This window comes from Ascaphus truei, chromosome 8 (genome assembly GCF_040206685.1).
Source record: "Ascaphus truei isolate aAscTru1 chromosome 8, aAscTru1.hap1, whole genome shotgun sequence".
NCBI lineage: Eukaryota > Metazoa > Chordata > Amphibia > Anura > Ascaphidae > Ascaphus > Ascaphus truei.
In genome coordinates, this window is record NC_134490.1 from 73,649,397 (window position 1) to 73,674,322 (window position 24,926).

A 24,926-nucleotide genomic window follows, 5' to 3' on the forward strand; every position below is an offset into this window, starting at 1 on the left:
CCGCATGGTTATTCTAATCTAAACCTGAGAGAGAGAGAGGAAGAGAGAGAGAGAGAGGGGTGCTGCGGAGGAGGAGAGAGGATGGGAGAGTGATGAGCGAGAGAAAGAAAGAGAGAGATTACGAGGGATAGAGGGGGAAAGAAAGAGACATTGTTACTGTATTAAGACAAACAAAATTAACGAGGAACTTATAATAAATTCAAAAAGTTTATTATACAAAACTTTACAAAAGTAGACATCACTCCTCTCTATACATCATCATATATCTGCCTCTCATCCCTCTATACGTCCCTGTATATCTGACCCGCTTTTCTGTATGTCACCCCACCCCTCTTCATGTTGTCCCTTCCTCCTTCACCAAACATATATTCTGAGGATTGCCCGCACAGAGACCCTAAACAGATCCCCTGTGTTGCATGGGGCTCCAGACCATGGCTGCAGGGGCAATAAAGCACTTCAGGAGTTGGGTAACCATGTAGGGCCAAGTGGGAGGGGTGTGTTTGTGGCCCTGTACAATCACCTCCCAATGTTCCCAGTTGGTTACCAGTCACACACAGTTAGACAAGTTTTGGAAGAGATGCAGAGGGGCCTTCCGAGGGCGCCAGGGCAACGAGATGGGAGAGACGTCTCTAAAAACAGAAAGGAGAGAGAGATAACATAGTAACATAATAACATAGTAGATGAGGTTGAAAAAAAGATATATACGTCCATTAAGTTCAACGTATGCTAAATTTAGATGACAGATACTTTATCCTATATTTATACTTACAATATATTGATCCCATGGAAGGCAAACAAAAAACACAGGGACATACAATCCAATGATGTTTCATAAGGGGAAAATAAATTCCTTCCCGACTCCAAATATTGGCAATCAGATTTCTCCCTGGATCCTTCCCATGTTTACTTATTTGGTATATCCCTGTATACCTTTCCTTTCTGAAAAGATGTTCAAACTTTTTTTGAATATATCTACTGTATCTGCTATCACAGTCTCCATGGGTAATGAATTCCACATTTTAACTGCCCTATCCTTTGTTGCTGGTGAAATCTCCTTTCCTCCAACCTTAAGGGATGGCCCTGAGTCCTTTGTACTGCCCGTGGGATGAGTAGTTCTTATGAAAACTCCTTGTACTGTCCCCAGATATATTTGTATATAGTTATATTCCCTCTTAGACGCCTCTTTCCTAATCTAAACAAATCTAATTTATCTAGCCTCTCCTCATAAATGAGATGATATATCCACTTTATTAATTTGGCGGCTCTTCTCTGCACTTCCTCTAGTTCCATAATGTCTTTTCTAAGGTAGTGTTGCCTAAAATTGTACTCCATATTCAAGGTGGGGTCTTATTAATGGAAACACAGAGCAGGTGAGCGCTAACTAGATGGTAATAACACCCTATGTAAATACAAGGTAAAACCTTGCAAAGTAGATTGGACTCTTTGCAGGGGCTGCCTACATACTAAAACTGACCCCCTGGTCAGAATGAAATACAAAGTGAAACAGATGTATTATAGGCGCCAATATGATAAAGGATATATCACACCAAATGCAGGGCCAAGGTGAGGCTCAGGATAGATGAGTTGTGCTTGAAAAAGAAGAAGACAAAAATACAAAACATAGCGTGATACTGTAGGTATATAGGACGAACAACATACAATGCTAAAAACTAACAGCTGAGATCAAGGTGAAAATTATCAAAAAACATTTAATAAAACATTTAATCAATTACTATGACAATGGACGTCCGGTGAGTGGGCAGTTCACCCGGTGTCGCAGTGAGGTGGTCCTCACCATTAACCATTTGGTCATTTTATCAGTCTGTGTATTTTTATTTTTTATTTTTCTTATGTCCATTGTCATAGTAATTGATTAAATGTTTTATTAAATGTTTTTTGATAATTTTCACCTTGATCTCAGCTGTTAGTTTTTAGTATTGTATGTTGTTCGTCCTATATACCTACAGTATCACGCTATGTTTTGTATTTTTGTCTTCTTCTTTTTCAAGCACAACTCATCTATCCTGAGCCTCACCTTGGCCCTGCATTTGGTGTGATATATCCTTTATCATATTGGCGCCTATAATACATCTGTTTCACTTTGGGGTCTTATTAATGCTTTATAAATGGTCATAATTATGTTTACTTAACTTCCATCCATTGCCCGTGTAGCCAGGACTGGTTCTTGGCTACCAGTCTGCCCCCCTGGCAGTAAATCCTGGTAAGAGCAGACCTGCCAGTACTTGCCGTGGGTTTTCCCCTCTCCCAGCAGTGTCCTTGAGTGACAGGGGGAGGAGGTGAATCCAGGCCTGGGTACACCCAATCCTGGGTCAGACCTGGTGCCCTCCTCCTGGCTGTACTTAAGGGGTTTGCCACCCAAGTTTAGTCAGTGCCTCTCCCCACTTGAGAGAGGAAAGTCACACACAGGTTGCCTGAATACTGGCCTTCCTTGTTCCTCTTACCCTTGGGGGAGAGTGAGTGTGCACCTTTCCCCTGATTCTGATAGAGAATCAGGGAAGAGTAAGGACTTCTGTGGGGGCTCTTGACCTGTAGTGCAGGCTCAGGGACCATCCTACAGCTGAAGACAGTACCAGATTCTGCATAGGGCAGAGGCCTGCTATACTGCATTGAGCTGAACAGAATAAACCGTTCCAGTTATTATACCTCCTGCCTGGTGTGTGATCTTTCTGCGGAAGGAGAGGGGATTGTGTTCTACGGTAATAGATCGCCTCAATTCATCTGGAGCCTGCAGCAGATGGAGGTGCTGTACCACTAGAGATCTTTGTCAGGTATGTAGCCCAGAAGCTTGTCCTGTGTCCCCACAAACATCGGCGGATGACTCAGCCCTCCTGCTTATCAACAGGTAGCATGCACCACACACGCTGTAATGGCAGAATCTCCCATCGGGTGGGGGAATTATCGTTACACCCGTTTTAATACAAGATAAGATCTTTTTTGCCTTTGCAGCAACTGCCTGACTTTGGGCACTATGGCTAAGCCTGCTGTCTACAAGCGCTCCTAAATCCTTCTCCATCCAGGACTCTCCTCATTTATCCCATTTAATTTGTAAGTTGCCTGTTATTCTTGTTTCCCAAATGTATAAAGTTACATTTATCTGTATTAAACCTGTGAAAGCTGTAAAAATTTTACAAAAAACATTTTAGTTATCAAATGAGTTTATTCAGAGTGCACACAGCGGAGACAGCTTCAAAACAAAAAGCTCTCTCCCAGATAATACGGTATGAGATACATTTATACCCTAAAAACTAAAGCTCCACCCCTTTATGGGGGGGCTTGCATGTCACTAAATATTACATCATTTTGTAATGCATAACAATACTAAAACTGATGTAAGTTTGTAATACATAACAAAAATTAAATGATACATACATGCTTTAAGGGGTTGAATGTGAGAAATGATTTCTATCTCTGAGTCCACCAGACACTCGAATGCTGAGAAGTCGGTTCTAATTCTGATCTCACTTCTCAAGACTTCACCTCCTCCCTAATTCTAATCTCACTCCTCAAGGCTGTATGCCCCCTCCCTCCTTCTGCAGCTGGGCTGGCCAGAACTGGTAAACACAGAGCGAAACATCTTTTAACCCACTATAACTTTCATGCAGCTTTCATAAAGACAGAAGACAAAATGGATGACACAAACACAGCACATTACAACATAAATGACAGACAAGGACTAAAACAATAACAAGATGGCTGACAAAAGTAGTCAAACAAAATGGCTGCTTTGACCCTAATGCTGTTTACGTCAGACCCCCTAATGTCTCAACTTCGTCAAACCACATCTGTCATTTACCTGCCCAAGATTCCGGTCTATCCAAGTCCTTATGGAGAGAAATTAATCCTGCTCTGATTCTACTACCTCACACAATTTAGTATCATCAGCAAAGATGGAGACTTTGCTCTCGATGCCAACCTCAAGGCAATTAATAAACAAGTTAAAAAGTAGGGGTCTCAGTACCAATCCTTGAGGTACTCCACTCACAACTTTAGCCCAACATGAAAAGTTCAATTTATTACAACTCTCTGTTGTCTATCTATTTTTACTGAGTCTAACTTACTTTATTATGTACACTAACCTCTTGTGTGGAACCGTATCAAATGCCTTTGTGAAATCTGAGTAGACCACATCAACTGCATTACCTTGGTCTAAATTCCTACTTATCTCCTCAAAGAAACTAATAAGGTTAGTTTGGCATGATCTATCCTTCATAAATCCATGCTGACTATTACTAATAATTTTGTTTTTCATTAGGTATTCCTGAATATTATCTCCGTACTAAACCTTTAAGTAGCTTCCCCACTATTGAAGTCAGGCTTACAGGTCTGTAATTTCCCGGTATTGATCTAGCTCCCTTTTTAAATATAGGCACCACATTTGCTTTACACCAGTCTTGTGGTACTGAGCCTGTGGAAATGGAGTCCTTGAATATTAAAAGTAATGATTTGGCTATTTCTGAACTTAACTCCTTGGATGTATGCCATCGGGGCCAGGTGCCTTATTTACTTTAATTTTATCAAGTCACTTATGAACTTCTTCCTCAGTTAACCAATTGTTCGTTAATATGGAGGTTGTGGCTTCCTCCTGTGGCACTACTATAGAACTTGATTCTTCCCTGGTAAACACAGAGGCAAAGAATTTGTTTAATACCAACAAGCATACGTTTGAAAAAAAACCTTAGCCTGTACTATTATTTTATCTGCTCCTGCCTTTCTACTCCCATTGGATTTAGTCTTTAGACGTTTTCTAGTATTATCTGTATTTACTATGGGTGTCTCCCTACTTGCCAAGAGAGAAGGAATAGAGAGAGATAGAAACAGAAAGGGCCTTATTCTATACAGTGCAATAGTGTCGATCCAGCGCTACCGCACGGACAGTCCCATTGAAGTCAATGCCTAGTTGGCAAAGAATAAGGCCTTTGGAGAGAAGGAAGACAGACAGGAAGACAGAGGGTTAGAGAGACAGGCAGGGAGACAGAGGCAAAGAGAGAGATGTAGAGATGACAAACTCACCCTCCGGTTGTGCAGAGAGACAGCAGCGACTGTCACCAGTCCCATAACCAGAAGAAGAGCCAGCAGGAGAATGAGATATGGCTGCCATGATGAGAGAGTGTTGACCTCTGCAGACTGAGGGGCTGTGAAAGAGAAAGGGGTAGGGCGAGAGAAAGACAGGAGGGGAGAAAGAGAAAGTGATAGAGAGACAAGACGTAAAGAAAGAGGGAGTTAGCATATAATTGTTATGGTATATACATCTGTCAGTGTATATTGGGACAGTTTATATATATAAATATATAGTCAGTTACCATGCACATATAGCAGATATTGTGCTGTTCCCAGAATCCCTTCCTTTCCATATATTGAGCAGTTCCAGGCTCCAGCGTCCTGTGTCCACACCTCAGGCAGCTCCAGCGCTGCTCCCTCTCGCACTCCATTCTCTCTGCTGGGGGGCCCCGTCCACTCAAACTTCTCCCCCCCCTCTGACCCGCTGACGTTACACAGCAACCGAAGAGGGGATCCTTCCCTTACAAAACCGGGACTCGGGGGGGTCACTGAGGGAAAAAGAGAGGGAGTTAACAAATTAGGGGGGAAGTAGGAATAGAAAGAGACAAAGAGGGGAAGAGAAATAGAGGGAAGAAGAGTCAGAGATAGAAATAAAGACAGTGAGAGAGACTAAACGAAGTATGTCACAAATACTGACTGGGGACTATTGACTAAAGTCTTTCAACTTAAAAACTGGATAAAACGACCCATGCCAAAGGAAAAACTCAATCTCAATGGGATCCCCTTACTCTGACAAATGGGGGGCTATTTTCTTTATTTAATCCTCCCCCCCCCCCCCCTCTCAGCCTGTTGCCCTTTCTGACCTTGGATGACCTTTAGCCGGACATGTCTGGTTATTGTGTGCTCCTTGTAGGTGACATCACATCTGTATGTCCCAGCATCATCTGAGCTCACGGGGGAGATGACCAGTGCCTCCCCCCTCACACCTCCCTGCGGATACAAGGGCTTCTCCACGGGGCCCCAGCTCCGGAGCCAGCGTACTCTCAGGGGCCCCTCCGGGGGGGTCTCACTCAGAGAGCAAGGCAACTCAGCATGGGAGCCAACAGCAGCGTATACAGAGAGGGAAGCAGGACCGGAGATACCTGGGGGGGAGAGTCAGCGATAGTTAGTGACGGGGGGCAGAGAGGGGAGGTGAGCCAGTGAGGAGTGGTGGATGGAGAGGTGGAGTCAGTGAGAGAGGACCGGGAGAAGGGAGTGAGAGGGGGTCAGAATATGGGGTTACAGTGAGGGCCGGTGGTGGCTGAGAAGGGCAGTCAGTGATGGGGGCAGAGAAGGTCAGATTGATGGGGAGGGGTGGTCACTCTGTGAAGTGGGGGGCAGCGTTTAAATTGCACTCACCGAGCACCCTGAGTGTGTGAGTGGCCCTTACTTCCCCCTCCTCACAGCTCCACTCTCCACGGTCGGCTTGAGTTAGCCTTTGGAGATGCAGTGTGGCCCCTGAGAGCCGGAGTCGGTCAGATGGACGCACGGGGGCCCCGTTGTGCAGCCAGCGAATTGAGCGGTCGGGCAGAGAGGAGCCAAAGCGCGAACATGTGAGATTGACAGAGCCATTCTCAGGGTGGATGCCAACGGGGGACTCAGTGACTGAGAAATAAAGAGAGAAGGAGTGAGGGGGAGATGGAGGGGAGAGAGGGAAGAGGGTGCAGAAGAAAAGGAGAGATAGAGAGGGGGAGAGACAAAGGACGTCATTCTGTACACAGCGAAGTTAAGTCTATGGGGCTCCTTCTCCCCTTTTATTCTAATATCCCCCCCCCCTCTTCCCTCCCTCAATCTCTCCCCCCCCCCCCCCCCATTATGTTTTAACCTTCTCTCTAACCCCTATTTCTCTCTCTCTCTCTCCCTCTTTTGGCTCTGTGTGTGTTTTAAAATCTGCTCCTGTTTCATTTGCATCAGGGAAACTGTGACACACACCCCGGTGCCTTAGTGCCCTGGGTTTAGTCCTATGTGTGCACTATTTCCAGAGCCCCTCTGTCTGCACGTGAGTGGGGGGGAGCGGGGGCAACAACCAAGCCCCTTATACTGAGATCAACAGGATGTACTGTATGTGGGTGGCTCATAGACACTGACTCAGGGAGAGGGGATTGATGAACACAGTGCGGTGTGTGTATATGTGTGGACGCCCTCCTACTGTCTCTGTACGTTCCTCCTACCAACTAATTAGATTGTAAGCTCTTCGGAGCAGGGACTCCTCTTCCTAAAGTTACTTTTATGCCTGAAGCGCTTCTCCCCTTTATGTGTTATTTGTATTATTTGTTATTTATATGATTGCCACGTGTATTACTGCTGTGAAGCGCTATGTACATTAATGGAGCTATATAAATAAAGACATACATACGTATGTACCTGTATACTGTATTGGCGTGTGTCTCCCCCACCCCCTCAATGTATAATATCTAATCCCAGATTAGAAATAATAATCTTATTATATTTTATGATATAGATATACCGGTACAGTATAAATCAGAAATAAATAAATATATATATATATATTTTTAATATACATTAGAAATAATCATATATGTTATTGAATATAGATATATACATCAGAAATAATATATATATATATATATATATATATATATATATATATATATATATATAAAAAAACAAATATGCCTGAGGAAGGTCACACGTTGATGACCGAAACGTTGGATGCAGTGCCATGTATTTATCTTGAATACAATATCTTTGGATTTCCCTGGCTGTGTGCTGTCTCGTTTTTTCCCGGACCCCATCTGGAAAAATCTATTTGTGTATGTGCATATATGGGATAAGCATCAGTGGATTATCTGTTTACAGTGTGCCAACTGCCCTCTGTTCTTTTATATATATATATCAGTTTGAAAGAACCACAAGCACTCCGTCTGAATCAACAAAATACTGGGTGCAAATCCTATAAAATAATTTAGGCAATACGATACCGCATCAAGATGAAATATCAGAGGCAGTACTCCAAATGGTAATCAAAATATTGTAACGGGACCTTTATGTGGACCGAAACGTTGGAATGATGTCTTGTTGATTCAATACAATATTTTGATTACCATTTGGAGTGCTGCCTCTGATATTTCATCTTGATGCGGTATCGTGTTGCATATATATATACTTTCCTGTGGAGGGTTTTTGTCACTTTTTTTACGCACCATAACTTGCATATATATATATACATAATACTGAGTTAAGTTATGGTGAGTAAAAAAAGTGACAAAAACCCTCCACAGGAAAGCAAATATGCAAATACAACTGTATGCTCATCTGCATGTCTTAGACAGGTCTGCAACCCCGCCTTTCCCCATTATCACCCAGCATACAGCACTTCCACTGCAGCAAGGGATTCTGGGAAATGACATGCAAATGAGCACACAGTGTCACTTTTTGCCTCAAAAAACATTTTTAACATGGTTCCCTATAGGCTACTGTTGCTCAGTGCTGATGTCATATTTGATTAGCTAGTGTCTACAGCTGTTTAACATCATGGTTTAGCCTATCAGGGATCTCTTTGTTGATGGGTGGTGGGTATATATGTTTGTCAGGTATCATTATGTATAGAGCACTCCCTTGAGAAAGGTCCTGTGCCAAGGACCGAAACGTCGGGTTTATGTGCCAGTTTTTCTACTGAATACACGCTTTTTTGTACCTCCTGAGTGTGCTGTCTCCTTCTTGCCTTGTGATCTTGGGATCCTGGATTTACTCGGTAAGGAACCTATCTATATATATATTTACATATTGTTACATAGTAGATGAGGTTGAAAAAAGACGTACGTCCATCAAGTTCAACCTATGCTAAATTTAGACAACAGATACTTTATCCTATATCTATACTTACTTATTGATCCAGTGGAAGGCAAACAAAAAACCCCATTAAGGGGAAAAATAAATTCCTTCCTGACTCCAAGAATTGGCAATCGGATTACTCCCTGGATCAACATCCTTCCCATGTTTACTTATTTGGTATATCCCTGTATACCTTTCCTTTCTCAAAAGATGTCCAACCTTTTTTGAACAAATCCATTGTATCTAACATCACAGTTTATATGGGTAATGAATTCCACATTATAACCGCCCTTACTGTAAAGAACCCTTTCCTTTGTTGCTGGTGAAATCTCATTTCCTCCAACCTAAAGGGATGCCCCCGAGTCCTTTGTACTGCCCTTGAGATGAATAGTTCTTTGAAAGCTCCTTGTACTGACCCCGAATATATTTGTATATAGTTATCATATCCCCTCTTAGACGCCTCTTTTCTAAATTCCTACATACCTCCTCAAAGAAACAAATATGTTTAGTTTGGCATGATCTATCCTTCATAAATCCATGCTGACTGTTTCTAATAATTTTGTTTTCTATTAGGTATTCCTGAATATTATCCCGTATTAAACCTTCAAGTAGTTTCCCCACTATTGAAGTCAGGCTTACAGGTCTGTAATTCCCTGGTTGTGATCTAGCTCCCTTTTTAAATATAGGCACCACATCTGCTTTACGCCAATCTTGTGGTACTGAGCCTGTGGCAATGGAGTCCTTGAATATTAAATGTAATGGTTTGGCTTAACTCCTTGAGAACTCTTGGATGTATGCCATCGGGGCCAGGTGCCTTATTTACTTAATTTTTTTCAAGCTGTCTATGAACTTCTTCCTCAGTTAACCAATTGTTCATTAATATGGAGGTTGTGGCTTCTTCCTGTGGCACTATAATTGAAATGGATTCTTCCCTAGTAAACCCAGAGGCAAAGAATTTGTTTAATACCTCTGCATTTCCCTTATCTCCAATAATCTGCCTGCCCATCTCACACTGAAAAGGTCCTATATTTTCTTTCCTCCTTTTTTTGTTATTAAGGTACTTAAAGAACTTTTTAGGGTGGTTCTTACTTTCTATTGCAATAATTTTTTCATTATCCCTTTTTGCTAATTTGATTGCCCTTTTGCAATTTTTGTTAAATTCCTTATAATTCTGATACGATGTCTCCGTCCCTTCTGATTTAAAGAATCTCAACGCCTTCCTCTTCTTGTCCATTTCCTCCCCTACCTGTTTATTTAGCCACATTGGTTTTGACTTATTTCTTTTATACTTATTACCCAAGGGTATACACTGATAAGTGTGCTTTTCTAACAATGTTTTAAAGACTGCCCATTTATCTTCTACATTTCTCTCTGCAAAAGCATCACCCCAATGTATTACTTGTCCTCGGTTTATTAAACTCTGCCTTTCTAAAGTTTAAAGTCTTTGTTGAACCCAAGTAATCTGTTTTTTGATAATTTATTTCAGATGAGACCATGTTATGATCACTGTTACCCAAATGTTCCAGGACTTCAATATTTGTTATTACTTCTACATTGTTTGATACTGTATGACCAAATCCAGAACTGCCCCTCTCCTGGTTAGTTCCTCAATAATTTGGATCATATAATTGTCTTTAAGCACCCCAAAACCTGTTTCCTTTTGTTGTAATGCTAATTTCATTGCCCCAGTCTATGTATGGATAATTAAAATCCCCCATTATGCAAACATGACCCAGTTTTTATGCCTTCTCCATTTGCAAAAGTATTTTAGCTTCCTCAATCTCACAGATATTTGGTGGTTTATAGCATATTCCCACAAACATTTTCTTTATACTTTTACCTACACTGCTAATTTCTATCCACAAGGTCTCTACATTTTCATCATTCCTTTCATAAACATCATCCCTTATAATAGGTTTTAGATCCGGTTTAACATATAGACATACTCCACCTCCCCTTCCATTTTATCTGTCAGGCTTCTTGCATTAGCAAGCATGCATTTAAGTTTTTTTCAGCCTGTACTATTATCTTATCTTTTCCTTCCTTTCTGCGCCAACTTGGTTTAGTCTTTAAAAGTTTTCTAGTATTATCTGTATTTACTATGAGTGTCTCGCTGCTTGTCAAACTCGAACTTGCCCCCATTCTACCTCCATAACCCCTTGTTTCCTAATCTATTCTATTTCGTTCGTTATCTGTTTCATTCCCCTCCCCCCTCCATCCTAGTTTAAAATCTCCTTCAACCTTTTTAACATTCTCTCCCCTAGCACAGCTATATATATATATATATATATATATATATATATATATATATATATATATATATATATATATGCACACAGTATAGAGGGCACAGTGATGCTGAGTATCACACACAGTATGTTATGTATCTGTATATGCATAGCGTATGCACAGTATAGAGTATACACACAGTATACAGTGCACAGTGACGCTGAGTATCACACAAGGTATGTGACGTATCTGTATATATACAGTATACAGTGCACAGTGACGCTGAGTATCACACAGGGTATGTGACATATCTGTATATACACACAAATAATAAGTAACATTATTTCAGATGTATATAGCTAGATCAGATAACATACAAAAAATATTATTTATTATCTATATATATATATCTACTATATATTTCTGAAAGCACTGTATGTCTGCGTCCCTAGCGGCAATCTCATTGGTCCCTTGGCCCGCCCGCCCCCGCACACCTCTCATTGGGCTCACACACTCACACCACCCCCTTGGCCCGCCCCCCACACCTCTCATTGGCCTGAGGCGGAGTGACGGGCCAGAGGTCCAAAAAAAAAAAAAAAAATACACACACACACCTCTGTCCTCTCCCCCCCATCACACTCACCTCCCCCCCTCCCCGGTGCTCACCTCCCTCCCGCTCCACTCCCTCCCCGGCGGGGGGACACGCGCCCGGAAGCCGCTCCACTCCCTCCCGCTCCACTCCCGCACTCACCTCGCTCCCGCTCCACTCCCGCACTCACCTCCCTCCCGCTCCACTCCCGCACTCACCTCCCTCCCACTCCACTCCCGCACTCACCTCCCTCCCGCTCCACACCACTCCCTCCCGATCCACTCACCTCCCTCCCGCTACACACCACTCCCTTCCGCTCCACTCCCGCACTCACCTTGCTCCCTCCCGCTCCACTCCCGCACTCACCTCCCTCCCACTCCACTCCCGCACTCACCTCCCTCCCGCTCCACTCCCGCACTCACCTCCCGCTCCACACCACTCCCTCCCGCTCCACTCACATCCCTCCCGCTACACACCACTCCCTCCCGCTCCACTCCCGCACTCACCTCCCGCTCCACTCACCTCCCTCCCGCTACACACCACTCCCTCCCGCTACACACCACTCCCTCCCGCTCCACTCCCGCACTCACCTCCCGCTCCACTCCCGCACTCACCTCCCGCTCCACTCCCTCCCGCTCCACTCCACTCCACTCCCTCCCTCCCGCTACACACCACTCCCTCCCGCTACACACCACTCCCTCCCGCTCCACTCCATCCCCGGCGGGGGAACAGGCTGCCACGCGGCGCGTAAGACGGCGGACCCCTTTCCTCCCTCGCGGCGCCGAGTGAGAAGATGGCGGCGGCCGGAAGTACAGGTAGGTGTCGCGTGTGTCGCTCCCCCACCTCCCCCCCACCTGCGGCGCCGCACGGAACTGAGAAAGGGCGCATCACGGGACTGAGACATGTGTGTGTCTGTGAGTGTGTGTGTGTGTGTGTGTGTGTGTGTGACTGTGACTGTGACTGTGTGTGTGACTGTGTGTGTGTGTGTGTGTGTGTGTGTGTGTGTGTGTGTGTGTGTGTGTGTGTGTGTGTGTGTGTGTGTGTGTGTGTGTGTGTGTGTGTGTGTGTGTGTGTGTGTGTGTGACTTTGTGTGTGTGTGTGTGTGTGTGTGTGTGTGTGTGTGTGACTGTGACTGTGTGTGTTACTGTGTGTGACTGAGTGTGTGCGACACTGCCCCCCCTCCTGTCCACTGCCCCCCCTCCTGTCCACTGCCCCCCCTCCTGTCCACTGCCCCCCCTCCTGTACACAGCCCCCCCCTCCTGTACACAGCCCCCCTCCTGTACACAGCCCCCCCTCCTGTACACAACTCCCTCTCCTGTCCACTGCCCCCCTCTCCTGTCCACTGCCCCCCCTCTCCTGTCCACTGCCCCCCTCTCCTGTCCACTGCCCCCCCTCTCCTGTCCACTGCCCCCCTCTCCTGTCCACTGCCCTCCCCTCCTGTCCACTGCCCCCCCTCCTGTCCACTGCCCCCCCCTCCTGTCCACTGTCCCCCCTCCTGTCCACTGCCCCCCCTCCTGTCCACTGTCCCCCCTCCTGTCCACTGTCCACTGCCCCCCCCTCCTGTCCACTGCCCCCCCTCCTGTCCACTGTTCCACCCCTCCTGTCCACTGTCCCACCACTCCTGTCCACTGTCCGTCCCCCCCCCTCCTGTCCACTGTCCGTCCCCCCCCTCCTGTCCACTGTCCGTCCCCCCCTCCTGTCTACTGTCCGTCCGTCCCCTCCTGTCCACTGTCCGTCCCCCCCCCCTCCTGTCCACTGTCCATCCCCCCCTCCTGTCTACTGTCTGTCCCCCCCCTCTGTCTACTGTCCCCCCCCCCCTCCTGTCTACTGTCCGTCCCCCCTCCTGTCTACTGTCCCCCCCCTGTCCACTGTTCATCCCCCCCTCCTGTCCATTGTTCGTCCCCCCCCCTCCTGTCCACTGTTCGTCCCCCCCTCCTGTCCACTGTTCGTCCCCCCCTCCTGTCCACTGTTCGTCCCCCCCCTCCTGTCCACTGTTCGTCCCCCCCCTCCTGTCCACTGTTCGTCCCCCCCCCCCTCCTGTCCACTGTTCGTCCCCCCCCCTCCTGTCCACTGTTCGTCCCTCCCCTCTGGGGAGAACGGAGAAAGAGGGAGAGAGAAGGGAGCGGGAAATTTAACTCACGGGCAACGCCGGGTCTCTCTCCAACTCACCTCTCCCCCTTGGCGCTCCAACTCACCTCTCTCCCTCCCCGCCGGTGCTCCAACTCACCTCCCTCCCCGGCGGGGGAACAGACAGGCTGCCTCGCGGCGCCTAAGATGGCGGCGCCCGGAAGGACCCCCTTCCTCCCTCGCGGCACCGAGTGAGAAGATGGCGGCGCCCGGAAGTACAGGTAGGTGTCGCGTGTGTGTCGCTCCCCCATTTCCACCCCCCCCACTTCCCATCCCCCACTTCTTCTCCCCCCCCCACTTCTTTCCCCCCCACCTCCCAGAGCATGCTCTCGGAGGCTCAACATCCCCGAGGAGCAGGAGGAGGGCGGCAGGGAGTTAATAGCTCCTTTGTGCCACCGGGAGTCGGCGGAGGCCACGAGGGGGGAGAGAACCAGTGGCAGCCCAAGGAGCACGGCATGCTGCCAGGTGAGGAAATGCAGGGGGAGGAATCCATGCCTTTGACGCCCCCCCCCCCTGCCTTTGACGCCCCCCCCTGCCTTTGACGCCCCCCCCTGCCTTTGACGCCCCCCCCGCCTTTGACGCCCCCCCCCTGCCTTTGACGCCCCCCCCTGCCTTTGACGACCCTCCCCCTGCTTTTGACGACCCTGCCTTTGACGCCCTCCCCTGCCTTTGACGCCCCCCTGCCTTTGATGCCCCCCTGCCTTTGACGCCCCCCTGCCTTTGACGCCCCCCCCCCCCGCCTCCGGCCAACGCCGGGTATACACACACACACCTCTCCTCCTCCCCATCACACTCCCCTCCCCGGCGCTCACTCCCCCTGCCTTTCACGCCCTGCCTCCGGCCAACGCCGAGTATACACACACACACACTGACTGACACACGTACTGACGCACGCACACAACCCCTGGCAACCACACGCACACAACCCCTGACAGCCACATGCACACACACCCTGATGCACGCACACACACTGACTGACACACACACTTACTGACACACGCACGCACGCACACTGACTGACGCACACACACACACGCACACTAACTGACGCGCACACACACACACACTGACTGACACACGCACACTGAGTGACGCACACACACACACACACTGACTGACACACACTGACTGACACACACACATACACACTGACTGACACACACACACTGACTGACACACACACACACACACACTGACTGACACACACACACACACACTGACTGACACACACACACACACACACACACACACACACTGACTGACACACACACACACACACTGACACACTGACACACACACACACACACTGACACACACACACACACTGACTGACACACACACACACACACACACACACACACACTGACTCACACACACACACACTGACTCACACACACTGACTCACACACACACACACACTGACTCACACACACACACTGACTCACACACACACACACTGACTGACACACACACTGACTGACTGACACACACACTGACTGACACACACACACTGACTGCGCACACACACACACACACACCGACTGACACACACACACCGACTGACGCGCGCGCACACACCCCCACACACACTGACTGACGCACGCACGCACGCACACACACACTGACTGACGCACGCGCACACACACTGACTGAGGCCCACACACACGCACACACTGACTGTGTGTGCGTCAGTCACTCAGTCTGTGTGTGTTTGTGTTTCTGCGTCAGACTCACTGACGCGCGCGCGCACACACACTGCATGAAGCTGTAAAGGAGGGAGGGGGGAGACTGGATTGATTTGAATGGGGGACAAACAGAGAGAGGGGGGAAGAGAGAGAGAGGAGTGGGAACATTACATCCCGGGCAACGCCGGGTCTCTCAGCTAGTATATATATATATTGCAATAGAAAGTAAGAACAACCCTAAAAAGTTCTTAAAGTACCATATATATATATATAGATAATAAATAATATTTTTTGTATGTTATCTGATCTAGCTATATACATCTGAAATAATGTTACTTATTATTTGTGTGTATATACAGATATGTCACATACCCTGTGTGATACTCAGCGTCACTGTGCACTGTATACTGTATATATACAGATACGTCACATACCTTGTGTGATACTCAGCGTCACTGTGCACTGTATACTGTGTGTATACTCTATACTGTGCATACGCTATGCATATACAGATAAATAACATACTGTGTGTGATACTCAGCATCACTGTGCCCTCTATACTGTGTGCATACGCTATACTGTGTGCATACGCTATACTGTGTGCATACGCTATACTGTATGCATACGATATGCTGTCTGCATACGATATGCTGTGTGCATACGATATGCTGTGTGTATACACTATACTTTATGCTGTGTGTATATGCTATACTTTATGCTGTGTGTATATGCTATACTTTATGCTGTGTGTATACGCTATACTGTGTGCATACGTTATGCTGTGTACTGTATATACAGATACTGTGTGTATACACTGTACTGTATTCATACGTTATGCTGTGTATATACAGATACTGTGTGTACACGTTATGCTGTGTGAACACGTTATGCTGTGTGAACACGTTATGCTGTGTGTACACGTTATGCTGTGTGTATACACTATGCTGTGTGTATACGTTATGCTGTGTGTATACACTATGCTATGTGTATACGTTATGCTGTGTGTATACACTATGCTGTGTGTATACGTTATGCTGTGTGTATACACTATGCTGTGTGTATACGTTATGCTGTGTGTATACAGTATACTATGCTGTGTGTATACGTTATGCTGTGTGTATACACTATGCTGTGTGTATACGTTATGCTGTATGTATACAGTACACTATGCTGTGTGTATACGTTATGCTGTGTGTATACGTTATGCTGTGTGTATACGTTATGCTGTGTGTATACGTTATGCTGTGTGTATACGTTATGCTGTGTGTATACGTTATGCTGTGTGTATACACTATGCTGTGTGTATACGTTATGCTGTGTGTATACGTTATGCTGTGTGTATACGTTATGCTGTGTGTATACGTTATACTGTGTGTATACACTATGCTGTGTGTATACGTTATGCTGTGTGTATACACTATGCTGTGTGTATACGTTATGCTGTGTGTATACACTATGCTGTGTGTATACGTTATGCTGTGTGTATACGTTATGCTGTGTGTATACACTATGCTATGTGTATACGTTATGCTGTGTGTATACGTTATGCTGTGTGTATACACTATGCTGTGTGTATACGTTATGCTGTGTGTATACGTTATGCTGTGTGTATACGTTATGCTGTGTGTATACACTATGCTGTGTGTATACGTTATGCTGTATGTATACAGTACACTATGCTGTGTGTATACACTATGCTATGTGTATACGTTATGCTGTGTGTATACGTTATGCTGTGTGTATACGTTATGCTGTGTGTATACGTTATGCTGTGTGTATACAGTACACTATACTGTGTGTATACACTATGCTATGTGTATACGTTATGCTGTGTGTATACGTTATGCTGTGTGTATACGTTATGCTGTGTGTATACGTTATGCTGTGTGTATACGTTATACTGTGTGTATACACTATGCTATGTGTATACGTTATGCTGTGTGTATACGTTATGCTGTGTGTATACGTTATGCTGTGTGTATACGTTATACTGTGTGTATACACTATGCTATGTGTATACGTTATGCTGTGTGTATACGTTATGCTGTGTGTATACGTTATGCTGTGTGTATACGTTATACTGTGTGTATACACTATGCTATGTGTATACGTTATGCTGTGTGTATACGTTATGCTGTGTGTATACGTTATGCTGTGTGTATACGTTATGCTGTGTGTATACGTTATGCTGTGTGTATACACTATGCTGTGTGTATACGTTATGCTGTGTGTATACACTATGCTGTGTGTATACACTATGCTGTGTGTATACGTTATGCTGTGTGTATACACTATGCTGTGTGTATACACTATGCTGTGTGTATACGTTATGCTGTGTGTATACGTTATGCTGTGTGTATACGTTATGCTATGTGTATACGTTATGCTGTGTGTATACGTTATGCTGTGTGTATACGTTATGCTGTGTGTATACGTTATGCTGTGTGTATACGTTATACTGTGTGTATACACTATGCTATGTGTATACGTTATGCTGTGTGTATACGTTATGCTGTGTGTATACGTTATGCTGTGTGTATACGTTATACTGTGTGTATACACTATGCTGTGTGTATACGTTATGCTGTGTGTATACACTATGCTGTGTGTATACGTTATGCTGTGTGTATACGTTATGCTGTGTGTATACGTTATGCTGTGTGTATACACTATGCTGTGTGTATACGTTATGCTGTGTGTATACGTTATGCTGTGTGTATACACTATGCTGTGTGTATACGTTATGCTGTGTGTATACGTTATGCTGTGTGTATACACTATGCTGTGTGTATACGTTATGCTGTGTGTATACACTATGCTGTGTGTATACGTTATGCTGTGTGTATACGTTATGCTGTGTGTATACGTTATGCTGTGTGTATACGGTATGCTGTGTGTATACGTTATGCTGTGTGTATACACTATGCTGTGTGTATACGTTATGCTGTGTGTATACGTTATGCTGTGTGTATACACTATGCTGTGTGTATACGTTATGCTGTGTGTATACGTTATGCTGTGTGTATACACTATGCTGTGTGTATACGTTATGCTGTGTGTATACGTTATGCTGTGTGTATACGTTATGCTGTGTGTATACGTTATGCTGTGTGTATACACTATGCTGTGTGTATACGTTATGCTGTGTGTATACGTTATGCTGTGTGTATACGTTATGCTGTGTGTATACGTTATGCTGTGTGTATACGTTATACTGTGTGTATACACTATGCTATGTGTATACGTTATGCTGTGTGTATACGTTATGCTGTGTGTATACACTATGCTGTGTGTATACGTTATGCTGTGTGTATACGTTATGCTGTGTGTATACGTTATGCTGTGTGTATACGTTATGCTGTGTGTATACGTTATGCTGTGTGTATACGTTATGCTGTGTGTATACGTTATGCTGTGTGTATACGCTATGCTGTGTGTATACGTTATACTGTGTGTATACACTATGCTATGTGTATACGTTATGCTGTGTGTATACGTTATGCTGTGTGTATACACTATGCTGTGTGTATACGTTATGCTGTGTGTATACGTTATGCTGTGTGTATACGTTATGCTGTGTGTATACGTTATGCTGTGTGTATACGTTATGCTGTGTGTATACGTTATGCTGTGCGTATACGTTATGCTGTGTGTATACGTTATGCTGTGTGTATACGTTATGCTGTGTGTATACGTTATGCTGTGTGTATACGTTATGCTGTGTGTATACGTTATGCTGTGCGTATACGTTATGCTGTGTGTATACGTTATGCTGTGCGTATACGTTATGCTGTGTGTATACGTTATGCTGTGTGTATACGTTATGCTGTGTGTATACGTTATGCTGTGTGTATACGTTATGCTGTGCGTATACGTTATGCTGTGTGTATACGTTATGCTGTGTGTATACACTATGCTGTGTGTATACGTTATGCTGTGTGTATACACTATGCTGTGTGTATACGTTATGCTGTGTGTATACACTATGCTGTGTGTATACGTTATGCTGTGTGTATACGTTATGCTGTGTGTATACGTTATGCTGTGTGTATACGTTATGCTGTGTGTATACGTTATGCTGTGTGTATACACTATGCTGTGTGTATACGTTATGCTGTGTGTATACACTATGCTGTGTGTATACGTTATGCTGTGTGTATACACTATGCTGTGTGTATACGTTATGCTGTGTGTATACGTTATGCTGTGTACATACAGATACTGTACGTCACTTACCGTGTGTGATGCTCAGAATCACTGTGCACTGTGCCATGATGTCTCCATACTGCGCCTGCCCCTCGTACGTTCCTGCGTCTTTCACCCCCAAAGATACCAGGTGCAGAGAGAAGTTTCCCAGCTCAAAATGAGACTGCCGGACGGAGGCTCGTGAGGCCGCTGACCGACTGGTGTGAGTGAGACCGCTGGGGGACACTGAGACCACCGGCCTGTGATCTCTGAAAGAGAGACAGAGTGTGAGCGAGAGGGAAAGAGGGAGGGAGGCACAGAGTGTGAGAGGGAGAGAGAGAGTGTGATAAAGGGCGAGAGCGTGTGAGAGAGGAGGAGAGAGAGGTAGGTAGGGAGTAACAGATAGCCGTGCAGTGATAAATAGCTGTGCACTGACCACTATTTTGGAGTGCTACTCTTTCGCGTTTAATTTTTATGGAAATAGTCTTGTAGTGACAGATAGCCATATAGTGACAGAGAGCTGTATCTCACCCGTCTGTCCGTCTCCAGCGCATGGACACTGCGGGGTACTGAGAGTGACGACCCCTGTCCAGCTGATCTGCGGTCATGTGACACGGGAGGATAACCCGGCCCCCGAGGTGTCCAGTGACATGCACAGGAGTGGCTGGGGGAGAGAGGCAAAGGGAGTTAGAAAGGGAGAAGAGAATGGGTGAGAGAGAAAGGGGGAGAATAAGAAAGAGAGAGGGGAGGGAGAGAAAGAGAGGAGGAGAAGGGGAGAGAGAAACAGAGGGAGAAAAAGGGATGGGGGAGAGAGAAAGGGGGAAGATAAGTGGAGAGGGGGAGGCCAAGAGATAGATAAAGGGGGAACAGAGGGGGAGGGGGAGAGAGAAGGGGGAGGGGGAAGAGAAAGAGACACAGATAGGCCGAAGGAGAGAGACAAAGAAAGAATGAAAGGGGGAAGAGCATGGGAGAGAGAAAAAGGGGTAAGAGAGAGATATAGAGGAAGAGGAGAGTGATAAATGGGAAAGAAAGGGGGGAGAGAAAGACAGAGAGAACAGGGGAAGAGAGAGGGGAAGAGAGGGTGAAAGCGAGCGAGAAAGAAACAAGAGAGACAGAGAGAGGAGGGGATAGAAAGGGAGAGACAGAGAGTGGGAAGTGAGGGAGTGAGAAGGGAAGATAGAGCGCAGGTGAGAGACAGAGAAGGAGAGACAAAGGAGAGATAGAGAGAGAGAGACAAAGGAGAGACAGAGAGAGAGAGACAAAGGAGAGACAGAGAGAGAGAGACAAAGGAGAGACAGAGAGAGAGAGACAAAGGAGAGACAGAGAGAGAGAGACAAAGGAGAGACAGAGACAGAGACAGAGACAGAGACAGAGAGAGAGACAGAGACAGAGAGAGAGAGAGAGAGAGAGAGAGAGAGAGAGAGAGAGAGAGAGAGAGAGAGTGTGAAGGGTAGAGAGAGGGGTGGGGAGAAAAGAGATAGACAGAGAGAGGTAGGTGATAGAGATTAATACATTGCCAAGTACATCACCAGAATCAAATGCATTCAAATAAAGTACTGTGCACACTGTCAGCTTTGTATAAGCAGATCTACTATATATTGCCAGCGCTATACACGCAAACATTACTGTGCACACTACCAGTGCTAGAGACGCTCACACTACTGTGCACACTGCCGGCCCTATACACGCACACACTACTGTGCACACTGCCGGCCCTATACACGCACACACTACTGTGCACACTGCCGGCCCTATACACGCACACACTACTGTGCACACTGCCGGCCCTATACACGCACACACTACTGTGCACACTGCAAGCCCTATACACGCACAAACTACTGTGCACACTGCCGGCCCTATACACGCACACACTACTGTGCACACTGCCGGCCCTATACACGCACACACTAATGTGCATACTGCCAGCACTATACACGCACACACTACTGTGCACACTGCCGGCCCTATACACGCACACACTACTGTGCACACTGCCGGCCCTATACACGCACACACTACTGTGCACACTGCCGGCCCTATAAACGCACACACTACTGTGCACACTGCCGGCCCTATACACGCACACACTACTGTGCACACTGCCGGCCCTATACACGCACATACTACTGTGCACACTGCCGGCCCTATACACGCACACACTACTGTGCACACTGCCGGCCCTATACACGCACACACTACTGTGCACACTGCCGGCCCTATACATGCACACACTACTGTGCACACTGCCGGCCCTATACACGCACACACTACTGTGCACACTGCCGGCCCTATACACGCACACACTACTGTGCACACTGCCGGCCCTATACATGCACACACTACTGTGCACACTGCCGGCCCTATACACGCACACACTACTGTGCATACTGCCAGCACTATACACGCACACACTACTGTGCACACTGCCGGCCCTATACACGCACACACTACTGTGCACACTGCCGGCCCTATACACGCACACACTACTGTGCATACTGCCAGCACTATACACTGTCAGCGCTGTATACACGTACAGTACTGTGCACAATGTCAGCACTGTATATACACACACACAGTACTGTGCACACTGTCAGCACTGTATACACAGTACTTGGCCCACTGTCAGTGCTGTGTATCCCTCTGATCTCTTACCTGTGCTCCAGGCTGAGAACAAGAGGAGGCAGAACAGTGTCAGAGACATCTCTGAGAGCGCTCACACCCAACCCTTTATCTCTCTCTCTCTTTGACTCTCCTTCTCCTCTCCCTTTCTCCCTCTTTCTCTCCGTTTACTCTCTCCTTGTTTCTCTCTCTCTCTCTCTCTCTCTCTCTCTGGTCACTCTCTCTACTTCTCCATCTATCTCTCTCTGTCTGTGCTGTCTGTCCCTGTCCCCTTTATGTGCTTGTCTCTCGTCCCCCTCACACGTCACATGCAGAATGTGCTGAGTTTCTTCCCGCCTGCGATCTCAGAGACAGAGCTGAGAAGTGACACTCTATGTTAGACCGCTCAGCCACTGGAAAATGTGCACCCAGCGCTGCTGTTCTCTGCACTCTCTGACTGTCCCTGCCACTGGAAAATGTGAGGGGTCTGTTTACTACAGAGAGCTGAGATCTATCTCACAGGAGACACTCAATTCTCCATATCATGCAGTGACACTGCTGTCACCCAGCACAGTGTGAATTCAGAAGAACTATACCCCCTATTATTGTTCCCTATAACTCCTCCTATTGCACCATATAACCCCTCCCTGTAACTCCTCCTATTGCCCCATATAACCCCTCCCTGTAACTCCTCCTATTGCTCCATATAACCCCTCCCTATAACTCCTCCTATTGCCCCATATAACCGCTCCCTATTACTCCTCCTATTGCCCCATATAACTCCTCCTATTGCCCCATATAACCGCTCCCTATCTCTCCTCCTTTGCTCCATATAACCTCTCCCTATAACGCCTCCTATTGCCCCATATAACCCCTCCCTATAACTCCTCCTATTACTCCTTATAACCCCTCCCTATATCTCCTCCTATTGCCCCATATAACCACTCCCTGTAACTCCTCCCATTACCCCATATAACCCCTCCCTATATATCCTCCTATTGCCCCATATAACCACTCCCTGTAACTCCTCCCATTACCCCATATAACCCCTCCCTATATATCCTCCTATTGCTCCATATAACCGCTCCCTATAACTACTCCTATTGCTCCATATAACCCCTCCATATATCTCCTCCAATTGTTCATATATGAGCACGTGTACTGTATGTGTGCGTATATCTGTATGTAATTAGAGAATGTAGTGTGTTCCAATGGCAGACTGTGTACTCCAATTACACAGGGAACATTTTGATGTTCATATCTATTCATTTATACATTTCATATAATATAAATACATGTGTGTTCTACTAAACAAACTCCAACCCCTATCTTTATAACCCCATTCATTTCTCTCAGTAGCTGCTGTTGGTGACCAGGATAAGTATTTTGCAAGAGTTATTTTAACTCGTAAAATTATCAGGTAAATAAAACGATATAATAACAAGCAAAGTGATGTAATAACTTGCAAAGAGATATAATAACACACAGATAGATATATTAACACGGCGGTGCACAAACATACACACTGATACATACCCGGGCCCGAGACTGTTCCGTGGGGCGTGGCGTTGGCAGAGCCCTGCGCTGAGAGCGCTAGGCCTCTGTAAACTTAATTACCAGGCTCTGGTCACGCGTCTCTATGACAACGCGGTGTCAAATGACGCCCGTTGCCATGGAGATGTGATGTCAAATGACGCCGCGGGTCACGTGACGTCACATGAACCTACAGCGTCATTTGACGCATCATTAGACATGAGGGGTGGGGTGTGACCGAGGAGGGAGCAGGTAGGGGGGGCGCAGGCGCGGGGAGTTTGCACACCGCTGTATTAACACACAGTGCGGTATAATAACATGTATAGCAATCTAATAACAAATAGCCATATATTAACATGCAGAGTGATATATTAACATGCCGAGTGATATAATAACACGCAGAGCGATATAATAACATGCAGAGTGATATAATAACACGCAGAGCAATATAATAACACGCAGGGATATAATAACACACAGAGTGATATAATAAGAGGCAGAGTGATATAATAACACGCAGAGTGATATAATAACACGCAGAGTGATATAATAACACGCAGAGTGATATAATAACATGCAGAGTGATATAATAACATGCAGAGCGATATAATAACACACAGGGATATAATAACACACAGAGTGATATAATAAGAGGCAGAGTGATATAATAACACGCAGAGTGATATAATAACACACAGGGATATAATAACACACAGAGTGATATAATAAGAGGCAGAGTGATATAATAACACGCAGAGTGATATAATAACACGCAGAGTGATATAATAACACGCAGAGTGATATAATAACATGCAGAGAGATATAATAACACGCAGAGAGATATAATAACACGCAGAGCGATATAATAACAGGCAGAGTGATATAATAACACGCAGAGTGATATAATAACATGCAGAGTGATATAATAACATGCAGAGTGATATAATAACATGCAGAGAGATATAATAACATGCAGAGTGATATAATAACAGGCAGAGTGATATAATAACACGCAGAGCGATATAATAACACGCAGAGCGATATAATAACACGCAGAGCGATATAATAACAGGCAGAGTGACATAATAACATGCAGAGCGATATAATAACAGGCAGAGTGATAT

The 24,926-nt window shown here is 45.8% G+C and overlaps 1 protein-coding gene across 1 annotated transcript; it reads right to left on the reverse strand.

Moving 5' to 3' along the window:
* Nucleotides 1-246: 246 nt before the first annotated feature.
* Nucleotides 247-22,473, reverse strand: LAG3 (lymphocyte activating 3). Its single transcript, XM_075610229.1, has 8 exons — nucleotides 22,324-22,473; nucleotides 20,200-20,332; nucleotides 19,720-19,937; nucleotides 6,418-6,663; nucleotides 5,883-6,161; nucleotides 5,322-5,567; nucleotides 5,032-5,153; nucleotides 247-629 (listed from the first exon to the last, which is right to left on the reverse strand). The coding sequence occupies exons 1-8, from the start codon at nucleotides 22,370-22,372 to the stop codon at nucleotides 558-560; spliced, it is 1,365 nt and encodes a 454-aa protein (XP_075466344.1). The 5' UTR covers nucleotides 22,373-22,473; the 3' UTR covers nucleotides 247-557.
* Nucleotides 22,474-24,926: the final 2,453 nt, after the last annotated feature.